Source organism: Musa acuminata, chromosome BXJ1-10, assembly GCF_036884655.1.
Source record: "Musa acuminata AAA Group cultivar baxijiao chromosome BXJ1-10, Cavendish_Baxijiao_AAA, whole genome shotgun sequence".
In the NCBI taxonomy this organism is placed as follows: domain Eukaryota; kingdom Viridiplantae; phylum Streptophyta; class Magnoliopsida; order Zingiberales; family Musaceae; genus Musa; species Musa acuminata.
In genome coordinates, this window is record NC_088336.1 from 25541782 (window position 1) to 25552987 (window position 11206).

Here is an 11206-nt window from a genome sequence, read left to right on the forward strand (position 1 = left end):
ACGACGTGTTCTCCCCACCAAACCACTAGTTCTTCGATCACCCCCTCCGATCTTTTTAGCTTCCTCCAACCCCTCGCATTCATGAGGGGGAGGAGGAACTAAGAAGACACCTTGGCTTCCATGGTTCCAGCGGATCCACCGAAACCAGATCGTACGCAAGACGCAGGACCCCGCCGCGAGCTGGTGGTATCATCCGACGATCCTGAGATGAAGAACTCGGAGCCAAACGTCGGCTCCTCGACAAACGAGCATGTCACCGCGGAGATTACCAAGGAGTGCACCAACTCGGGCGTGGTCGAAGAGAGCGGGCGAGAAAGGCTGAAGCGGCACAGGACCGAGATGGCCGGCCGGGTCTGGATACCGGAGATATGGGGCCAGGAAAGCCTGCTCAAGGATTGGATTGATAGCTCGGTCTTCGACCGGCCGCTCGTCCCCAAGGGCTTGGTGTCAGCCAGGGAAGCTTTGGTCGAGGAGTGCCGTCGGACGAGCTCAGGCTCGCGGAGGATAAAGAATCCATGCTAAGTGTTTGATTGTTTTGTTCGATCATCGTCTTCTTCCCCTTTGTTCCGAGCAAATGCCTCTCCCTCGATCTCCCCCTCGCTATCGTGCTGAATGAAGAACAAAGAGCATAGGGTGATTACGTAGTCATATAGTCTCTTTGTTTAATGGCATCATTGGAAAGAGTCCTGTATTCATTACGTATGCGTTTGTTGCTTGAGGAGTAGCAGAGATCTCGACGTGGTGTTTTGCTGCAAGTGTGCATCGAGACATTTACTTGTGTTGTAAGATTAATGGTGGTATTTTCTGTAATGATATCTTCGCTGAGACAACTAAGTGATCGATTGTGCAAACAATTATACGCTGTGGAGGTTCCTTGTGAGAATTTAGAAAAGCGTGGTATTAATATGAAAGATAGCCAAAATAAGGGTCAGAAAGAACCGAAGGAAGTCATCTGGGGGCTTATGTGAGAATTCATAGAATTATAGGACTCATATGACAAAGAGTCATAAAAGAAGGTTTAAAAGGGGGGGAAGGCGAGGAAGTCTTGCGCGATTGAGGAGAAGTCTTTCGATTAGCCATGGATGCGTCGACGGCGAGGAGAGGCCGTGGAGGCGGCGTTTGGGAGGGGCTTTACCGTGTCCTCATGCGCCGGAACTCCGTCTATGTCACCTTCGTCGTTGCCGGCGCCTTCGTCGGAGAACGGGTTTGTTCCCCTTCCTCAACCTGCCTTATAATCTGTCATTTGTGCTAGGGCTTCGATCTTTTTGAGTTTTTCCTATTTAATTTCTGCTCGATCGAGGATGGTTAGGGTCTACACATCTGGTTCTGATCTCGAGGCTCGATTGATCTTGGTTTAGATGCTATTTTGCGTTGTCACGCTTGCTGTTGGTTGTTCCCAATTACTATATTCTCTATTACGGTAGTTCGCCAGAGCAATCAGAGCCATGGATTTCTCTTTTTCTGTTTGATTCAATTTATGCACTTGTGGTTGATCATGAAAGCCAGTGAAATCTTTGCAGAAAAAAAAGGTGGGAAGGCAATGGGATCACCGACAACGTGAACTGACATCATCATGCTTATTTGATTCATTTTCTTGGGCAGAAAGATTAAAAAGGATTTTGTTGGGAATTAAAAGAGATTTTTTTCTTTTTGAATGGGTCTATGATGATCAGTGACTGACTATATAGTGATTAACCAGAGTTGATATGGCTTTGTTTGAGTTTTGTTGTTTATGGTGATTGATATTTGTTCTTCTTTTTACCGTTGGAGGCACCTTGAATACTTTCGCTGTACTCACAAACTGATTGTTGTATGCAGATCGTCGACTATGGTGTTCACAAGCTGTGGGATTATAATAATGAAGGGGTAATGTTTCAGAACCATGCATCTTGAGTGACTACTTTTCTTGTTGTTGTTTATCCATTGTGTTCTACCTATACAGTTATATACGTGATATTCAAATAGTTGGCATTGCGAGGAACGGTGGTTGTATTAATTATTGTGAAACAGTGTCATAGGGAATATGTAAGCTGATGTGTTTTCTGTGTACAATGATCAGACATGATCTCTGGTACATATGTAAGCTGATGTGTTTAGAGGGACTAATGATTGAGATGGGTATTACAGTGTCATAGGGAATATGTATATCGTAGTGACTGAACATTGAGATAACTCACATCACGATGATATTTCTGGAAAGAGTGCAATATTCAGTTTACGAACTATTCAGTCAGGATAATCTTAATATAAAGTGGAAATGAGACAGAGAGGTGCATGAGAAAAATAACAGATTTTGAGAATAATGTGATAGACATAGATTAAGAAACCTGATACTGTGCTTATTGGATGGAAAGAATATGATCTCGAAGTGAAAAATAATTGTATATATTTGAATCAAGGAGTTCTATTTTGGATTTCTAGATTGCAGTTTATATTGGAAAACTTCAGTACCTTATAATATCTGCTAGGAATTTGAGAAACTATTGAAGAGGCTTAAGGAAAGTAACACAACTGGATGTAGAAGTCACTAAATCTGGAGATGTTCAAAAATCAAATTTAGATGAAATAGAAGAATCTAATTGTATGTGCTATTGCATGGTGCAATAATGTAGGAAGAATCAAATTTAGAAGGGCATACTAGTTTAATATCTGTCAAGTGGATCGTGGCTTATTGTTGTTGATCCTGTTTCATATATGGTGGTTAGAGATGGGCTAAGTATATTCTGATTCTTGACTTTGAGAAACATCCTAAAGTTTATTGCAAAGGTTTAGGACAGACATGACAAAATGATCATTTGTTTTCCTTCATGCAATGAAGCATTTTTGTGTTGGTTCTTATTGAGCTAATCAACTGCCAAACAATGAAATTATACGGCGGATCATGTTAAAGCTGTTTGCTTATCTGGTACTTTTTTTAGACTGCCTTAAAAAAAATCATGCTTTTCTATGATGCTTTAAAAAAAAAGAAAATTGGACCTGAAAATGTAGATCAATATGATTCATTTTGTCTTATTAGGAGATTTTCCTATAGGTTGATATGGAATAAAGGTTTTAAGGCTTTTTCTCTTTTGTATTGTCAGCATGAGCATAATTGCATGTAGTAATATAGGCTTTTTGACCCACCAACTAATTGATTATGATTTCAGGCAAGTACCTGTTCTGCCAAGCACAGGCCAACCCTTTTAGAGGATTGACACTGAGTTGATAGGCAGTCATGTGATTTTGTAAAATTCTTTTGACATCAAATAGTTGAAAATTTCTACTTTCTGCTCTTTAACTTGTGTAGTTTTGTTCTTCCAATTAGGTTTGTTCCTCTTAGTATATATACCTCTAATCTTAGACAAGTTATGATTTGTTATAAATTGGTCATTCAAAAGGTAACTATAACAGCCACAAGGCCAACAACCACCTTAGAAATGATAACCTAGCTTTATGTTTCTATCGAGTTTTGTGATTGTTTCTTCAATAGGAATGTAAGTTTATTATAAAGAGAAGAAATATGGTAATCAATACAATTTTTTCGTATAACATTAGCTCATAGCTGAGGTGGAACTTCCAAAGAAGTGGTGGATTGCCCTCAGGTGGATTAATAGAATTTTTTTTTTCTTTTTGCCTATTAGTCAGGTACCTCTGTTCTAGAGTGTCCTCTACAACCTGGTGGAGTGAAATATTAGTCTGGTAGTGGATCATGGAACACTTTTTTTTTTTTTTTGTCTTTTGACTTGGAAATCAAAATCAGGTTGATAACATTATTAGTTGGCGTGTTAATTCTAGAAACAATAATGCTGATTGTGCCTTTTTTTCCACTGCAGAAAAAATATGAGGATATTCCAGTACTGGGTCAAAGGCAATCAGAATGATGTGTCGAGCCACAATTCTATTTTATTATCGTCTAGGAGCTTATGTCATGTTCTACAGCTTCTAGAAACATCTTATGTTGGTCTCTGAATAAATTCAGTTCAGTGATAATGTGTTTTTGAGCTTTAAACTACTGTTGTGTCTCGTTTTGCTCCAATGAGAATCCAAATGATTTTTAGGTTTTGTGGCGTTGCATGAGAACTTGTTTGTAAAATGCTATTCCAGGGTGGTTGGATCCATGAAATTTTAAATAGCATTGTCCAAATCTATCTATTTGGTTTGAGTTGTGTGTGTATTTTGGTTGAAGTTACTTGTGATTTTGTAATTGCAGCTACTACTATATAGTATTTGTTGATACATCTAAATGGTTAGTGTATTATTCTTAATTAAAAAAATAAAAGTGTATACAAGCTAACACACTTATTGTGATTCTTAATATTTGGTCAAAACATTATTTTATGGAATACAAAATAAAAAAATAAACTTTAAAATATTATGAAAGAGAGTGATATGGATTGAACATTTTGCATTTTTGAATGGATGATGCAGTTGTTCTTGCATTTTTATAATAAAAAGATCCAAACACTCTTTAAAAAATCTTAAATATTTTTTATAAATATAAATATTAAATTGGTTAGTGGTTTAGTTTTATTATTATTATTATTATTATTATTATTATTATTATTATTTCTGTTCGATGGGTCGATCCAATCAACACAATAAAATTTTAAATTGGTACAAAATATATATAAAAAAAGATTACAAGATCAAAATTACTTACATAAAGAACCATTCAGTTCCAATCTTATAATTTCATGGGTAAAATAAAAAAAAGAAATATATAGTAATTCTAATAGCGGGGTAAAACTGCAACTCATAACAATGGAAGAATCGTCCTCTTAGCCCAATTCTAACATGGCCCATTAACAGCCCAAATAGTTATGTGGCCACCAATCCATTTTAATCGTCGGATTTGAGAACTCAGCCCGAGCCCTAAAACCTGCCGTTTCGTCGGCGTCCACTGCGGCAATGCCTGGCACTCTTTCCTCCCCTTTCGATGATCACCTCTGCCGCTCCAAATCAGCCAAAGTTCCGATTCCTTCAACGAATGTAGCTGATCTCAACTCCCATCGCTAGGTAATCTCTCGCGTCGTTCGTCTCCGTTTGATCCTGTAGTTTCTTGATGTGCAAATTGGATGGTCTTTTCCCTGTCATCGAATTGTTCTCCCTGATTGATCGATGTAAATCATCCTATTTATCTTTTGCCTTCATGTGCTCTTTGGTTGGATAGAAAGTGACTAGAACATTTGTCCTTGTTCTTCTACTTGATATGGGCCTCTATGAGTATGGTGTTTCATCTACCAAATGTTTCCTCAAAGTGGTTGGCCATCTGAATCGTGTGCCTGTCAACGCTGATGTCAACAGTATTATTTCGTTTGAATGAATTGAGTAGGTTTGGCTTGGTTCTAATACGGGAAGGATGCTTAATTGACTTGAAGCTAATTGTAATTACCACCCATTGCTTTTGGATCCATTCAACCGAGAATACTACTGATTTACCATAAATCATGAAATTTTGTGGTCTTACTTTCTTTTACATCAAATTTTGCACTCAAGTTTTTGATTGAAAACTTGAACTCATGGTTCTTTTTACTGTTTTTGAGAAATGACCCTAAAGAAAAATCACAATTCCAAATATTTAGAAACTCAGGTGCAGCAATATCATTGATCTTGGTACTTGTAACATCCCATGATTTGAGAAAAGTCTTGTTTCATTTTATGATCTTAGTGTTCAAGAACTTTCTTCATCAATACCTTCAGCGATAAAATTCTAATTGGTTTTGCACCTAGAATAGCATTTTGATTGCAAGAAATAGAGGGACTGAAATGGGCACACAAGGTAATGTGTACACTAAGTAGCATTTCTCTGATTCCCTCATACTAAAATTCGTTGGAATTCTAACAAGAAAGTAGGTCACACATACTAAAATTCATTATTATCTGTCTTCCGTTTGTGTCATGCTTTCCTTGATATTAGCGTTCAATATATTTTCTCCTCTGCCTTACTGATAGACTTAAAAGTAATTTTAGCTGCTCATACTTTGATATAGTGTTTATGTTCATAAGATCTAATTTATCTTGGTTGTCTGCTGAACACTACCTTCCTTCTCTATTCAGGTTGGGATTGGCAATGTAAAAGACTTAACAATAAAAATGCACAGGTAAAGTTAAATTATGGGAAAAAATCTTGGTAGCCAACCCTAACTGTTGGGATATTTAAGACCGGAACTGATTTCTTATACATGTTGCTGCTGCAATTGCAATTTTCATAAGAACATGGTTCCAGATGAAATTCAAAAGGTTGTGATGACCCAAAACATGGGTCTGCTGTATAATTTTTACGTATATATTTTTTCTTTCGGACATTCTTATGAAGATTTTTTTTGATGTTAATTTGGGAGTGATATTATTGCCTAAAGAGAATGTCATCTCATAATTTTCATACTCTCTTTGTCTCCCTTACCACTTTTGTTGGTCCCATTTCTATTGTGACTTCTACCTATCAGTTAAGTTTAACTCGTCACTGAAACTATTTCTGATACCCGAGTGAATTGAAGATTGACTACTTCCAAATACTAGTAACTAATATAAGCTTGGCCTTTTCTTGCATGCGGTGAACATAAAAACTGAAATGATGGAAGAACCTACAAATCTTTACTGCTTATTGTTATATTTCAGTAAATTGAGATACATAAGCCAATAGTCGAGTAAGAGCATAGCACACTTTTGGGAAAGCAATCGAAAGAATGATGTCACCGGAATGCTTCTAATGTTTGACAGTATTGGATGTGTGTGATGCCATGGTGACTATGCATCCACAGTGCTTTTTCTAGGTTATTCCAATTTCCCTTTTAGCTTATAAAAATTATAATATTAAGCAATGATGTTTAAATATCAATTGCTTGTGGTATGCTTCAGCTGTAGTATTTTGCTTGTTTAACTTTGATCAGTTGTTCTATGATGATTATGCTTTCATTTTCAGGCTGCATGCCCTACGCAAGGACAATAGCAACAGTACTAAGTACAAATCTATAACAGATTTACACATCTGGAAGCAACATTAGAAAGAATTTTAGCTCCGCTAGGGTGATCATGAGGTCTTCATCTTTCTGTTGCTTGAAAAGCATCTCAAAATCTTTCACACACAGGTCATCAAACTCCTTCAACCATCTCCAGTGGATGTTTACAAGGTGAACCACATTGGACCAGAGGGAAAAAGGGCTCAAGATCGTCCCACCACATGATGGTTATATCCTGGATTCTGCCGAAGCTGGAAGGCTTGGAGATCCCTGACACTTTCCATTTTGGAGCTCGTTCTGCATGTGCAGGCTTCACGGTCTCAGGTTCCGTTGACCAGTCCAATGGTTCCTTCCATCGTTGACCAGTCCAATGGTTCCTTCCTCGATGGAACACAGACTGGGACATGTGCTGACATGCATCTCATATCCGACCTCCTACTGTCATTTACACAGGGAAATGGAGCTCCACGGATCACTCTGCATGTGCCAATGGTGCTTTAGCATATCTGCAGCGGAAAGTGAATGGTTAGTTTTGTGAATCAACCTCTTCCATTTAATTTCTCCTCTTTAGAATGCGCTAGATGCGAAATGTTGAATGCTACATGTTCATATGATGCAATAACTAGTTATGTCATGGTATATGCATGTTGGTTCCACAGGCATTTGGAATATGACCGAGCTGTCGCATGTTCATCCTTGAAGAATATTGATCACATTCACCGAAAGAAGGCATCACAGAATCCAATAATTGGAGCCCTTTGTACAAGCAAGCGGATACAGTTGGGAATAAAGCTGCCGCAGGTGGAAGATTATAATAAGCATGATAGGGGGAAAAGAAGGGACCAGGTGAGCGCAGTGGTTCTCTTGCATGCTTTTTGTTCCTGTTGTTTAACGTGACGCAAGATCGACATCCCTACGATCTTAAAGAGGGAGACGATAAGGGTCGTGAACCGAGATAAACATGAGCTGTTGTGCTTGCGGTATAGACAAGACTCTTCATCCCATAGCACTTCCCAGGTTTATAGTTCTTCGGAGCCAATTGGTGCAGCTTTATTCTCATTTTCATATTTGTTCCCTTTATTGATATGGTCTTTGCGGTATAAAATGCAGGACTGTTACGTGATGAGATGCAAAGATTGCAGCCACAAGACATCATAAAGTCAAAGACGGGAAAGGGATGGGGGAATAAGATGAGAAGCGAAGGCCACCGAGGGCCCGAAGTGGAAAAGCTTCGTGGTGTTGACGTCGGTCTCTTTCTTATCTCTAAAGAACCCCTAAACATAAATATCACGTAAAGGCTCAGCAAATTTCTTATTACCAGCCACATTAACGATGTTGGCCAACACAGTGGCAGCAGTCATTCTATTAGTGTTAATACGTCTTTTTGTGGGTTGACAGTGGTGGTGGCGCACCCGGACGCGGGCCAAAGAAGGCCCGAGAGACATCATCGTGGGCCCTGCAGTGAGACTTTGGTGCTGGAAGTCAGAAGAAAATTTGGAGCGCCAGGTCCTGTCCCCCATGGGGCCTCACCCACTTCGGAAACTCGAGCTGATTGGATCAACCATTGTGGGTCCCAAGGAATGACCGGGTTCTTAGCGTGGAGCTTCGGAGGAACTTCGGGTCGTCCGCGTGCACTCGGCAGCGGTACGCGCGGTGTCTACGTGGAGACGCGTCAACGCTGTGCCACCGACACGTTGCGGTGACGCGGCCCCTCACGTGGGTCTTAAATGACTAATTTGCCCCCGAATCAATGCGAGAAATCGCCGAACCACGCTATTGCCCAAGGATGATACGTGTCGCTCTCGGATTCCCAGACCACAGGAGCCACATTTCCCTGTCCCCACAAGATGCTATTAAGCGGTCGAGGGCATGGCGAGAGGGTGGTGGAGCGCAGCAGCGACTGGTAGTAGCAGTGGCGAGGAGGAGTTGGCAAAACGATCGAGTTTTCGGATCCGTCCAACATATTCGAATCCAAGGGAACAACAGCAAGTCGACGGCGAGGACGGTAATGGCGTCGCCGAGCTCCTGCTTCCACGTCCTCCTACTCCTCCTCCTCTTCTCAGGTTAGTATTTGATCCACCCTCTCTACCCTTCTTTCATGTTTTCAGATTCGTTACAGCGAGCATTTGGTGACATCCCTTTAGTCTTGGCTTAGATAAAAGAGGTGCAACAATAAGGATGAGAAGATGACTTTTCGTGAAGAATTCTCTGATTCTTTGATCTTGCACATAGTTAGTTTCCAACCCCATATTCCTGTTGAAATGAAAGAGAGGCAAAAAGGACACATTTTTTTGGTGCTAGATTTGGTGCTAAAGGAGATTAGTTTAGTGGTGGAGTAGACAAAACCACATGGCTTCGTGTGTGCCGGCGAGTGTAGGCTTGTGTGGACCAGGTTGGCAAAGTCGCTTTTAGTACTTACACCAAATGCTCGGTGGCCTCTCTGTAGATCCAAACAACGGGATTCAGTTGGATATGGGTATTATATGCGCCCTATTTTTAGCTCTTCCCTCGGTAGTTAATCGGGTATTCGTTGCAGATCGAATCTAGTACTAAAATATAATTGAACACATGAGATAATTAGCAGTTGTTGGCTTCTTCTTCGTCTTTACAGGTCAAGTCATCCGAGTAGTTCTGAGCATGGCGGTGGGCATCAACTACGGGCAGATCGCGAACGACCTGCCGTCCCCCGGTCGAGTCGCGAGCCTCCTCCGCTCCCTCAACATCAGCCGAGTGAAACTGTACGACGCGGACCAGAACGTGCTCAGCGCCTTCCTCAACACCGACGTCGAGTTCGTGATCGGGATCGGCAACGAGAACGTGTCGGCGATGACGGACCCGGCGGCCGCCCTGGGATGGCTGGAGCAGCACGTCCTGCCCTACCTCCCCTACACCAAGATCACCTGCATCGCCGTTGGCAACGAGGTGTTCAAAGGCAACGACACCACTCTGATGGCCGACCTCCTCCCCGCCATGGAATCGGTTCACCAGGGACTGGTCTCGCTCAGCCTGGAGACGAAGGTGAACGTCACCAGCGCCCACTCCTTGGACATGTTGGGGAACTCCTACCCTCCCTCCGCCGGCTCCTTCCGCCAGGATCTCGCCGTCTTCATCCAGCCCATCCTCAACTTCCACTCCGTCACCAAGTCACCCTTTCTCATCAACGCCTACCCTTACTTCGCCTACAAGGCGAACCCTAATGCAGTCTCGCTGGACTACGTCCTCTTCGAGCCGAACACGGGAGTCGTGGATCCCAACACCAATCTGAACTATGACAACATGTTGTACGCTCAGATCGACGCGGTTTACTCTGCCATCAGGACGTGGGGGCACGCCGACATCGAGGTCAGGATTTCTGAGACGGGGTGGCCATCGAGGGGTGACAGTGATGAGGTGGGAGCGACACCGGAGAATGCTGCAAGATATAATGGTAATCTGCTGCAGAGGATACGGATGAGCGAGGGCACTCCTCTGAAGCCGACGGTGCCGGTGGATATATATGTGTTTGCCCTGTTCAATGAGGATTTGAAGCCTGGGCCGACCTCGGAGAGGAACTACGGGTTGTTTTATCCTGATGGCACTCCTGTTTATAATGTTGGTCTGCATGGGTATCTTCCACCCATGTCGTCGTCGTCGTCGTCTTCGAGGTCGGCGGTGAGTGATCCGTGTCCTCTGATTCCATGTAAGATCATGACTTTTGATGTAAGCATTCCCTCTCCTGCAGATGATGATGCCTGGTTTGAGAGCTTTCGTGTTCGTGGTGGCAGCTTTGATCTTGGCCTGGAAGTAGCTGCTTCTGTAAGCGGCGGGCCGAAGTGGATGGGGCGGTAATGGCCGAGGAGATTGCCACCCGGGGGGAGCTGATGGTTTCAGGTAATGTGGGCTGAGATCATCAAAGCACTTGGTTCTTGATTTGGTTTCACTTTCAGATTCGATCTTACACTTCGAGCTGGCATTGTCTGTACAGGTTTGGCAGATCCTTTGTGCAGGTTCGGTGGGTCCGGGATGGAAGAAAACACCACCAAACATTCTTTGTTGGCAATAAAAAAGAGAGAAAAGAACATTTAGCGAAAAGTTATGTAAGAATACTAACCTGTGATCAAACTGATTGATGATTGTTTAAATGTATGGTGCCTGTGGTCAAAGTAACCAAATTCCTGTAAGTTTCTTCGTTCATAAGAATGCAGAGATCGACATGGAGGGCGGTGAAGAAAACATTACATGAGTATATACACATGATGCCCAGCCGAAGTAATAGCCTGAGTATAAAT

General features: G+C 41.9%; 2 protein-coding genes across 11 annotated transcripts; both read left to right on the forward strand.

The window, feature by feature from the left end:
• Window positions 1–120: 120 nt before the first annotated feature.
• On the forward strand, window positions 121–522 carry LOC103968354 (protein BIC1-like). The gene has a single exon (XM_009381526.3). The coding sequence runs from the start codon at window positions 121–123 to the stop codon at window positions 520–522; it is 402 nt and encodes a 133-aa protein (XP_009379801.1).
• A 4319-nt stretch (window positions 523–4841) lies between these two features.
• LOC103968356 (glucan endo-1,3-beta-glucosidase 14) lies at window positions 4842–11059 on the forward strand. Of its 10 annotated transcripts, XM_065087055.1 has the most exons (11): window positions 4843–4995; window positions 6037–6080; window positions 6902–7016; window positions 7096–7262; window positions 7392–7463; window positions 7598–7955; window positions 8049–8186; window positions 8337–9001; window positions 9550–10589; window positions 10660–10808; window positions 10903–11059. In XM_065087055.1, the coding sequence occupies exons 8-10, from the start codon at window positions 8689–8691 to the stop codon at window positions 10723–10725; spliced, it is 1419 nt and encodes a 472-aa protein (XP_064943127.1). In that variant the 5' UTR covers window positions 4843–4995; window positions 6037–6080; window positions 6902–7016; window positions 7096–7262; window positions 7392–7463; window positions 7598–7955; window positions 8049–8186; window positions 8337–8688; the 3' UTR covers window positions 10726–10808; window positions 10903–11059. The 10 variants fall into 10 exon arrangements, with proteins under 10 accessions (XP_064943132.1, XP_064943127.1, XP_064943124.1 ...); XM_065087052.1 differs by having other exon boundaries at window positions 6902–7262; window positions 8049–8229; XM_065087051.1 differs by having other exon boundaries at window positions 6902–7262.
• Window positions 11060–11206: the final 147 nt, after the last annotated feature.

Coding starts and splice junctions, on each gene's coding strand:
- LOC103968354 (XM_009381526.3), top strand. CDS start 121: ATGGTTCCAGCGGATCCACCGAAACCAGATCGTACGCAAGACGCAGGA.
- LOC103968356 (XM_065087052.1), top strand. CDS start 8,689: ATGCGAGAAATCGCCGAACCACGCTATTGCCCAAGGATGATACGTGTC. Junction 9,002..9,549: donor ACTCCTCCTCCTCTTCTCAG/GTTAGTATTTGA, acceptor TCGTCTTTACAG/GTCAAGTCATCCGAGTAGTT. Junction 10,590..10,659: donor CGTCGTCTTCGAGGTCGGCG/GTGAGTGATCCG, acceptor CCTCTCCTGCAG/ATGATGATGCCTGGTTTGAG.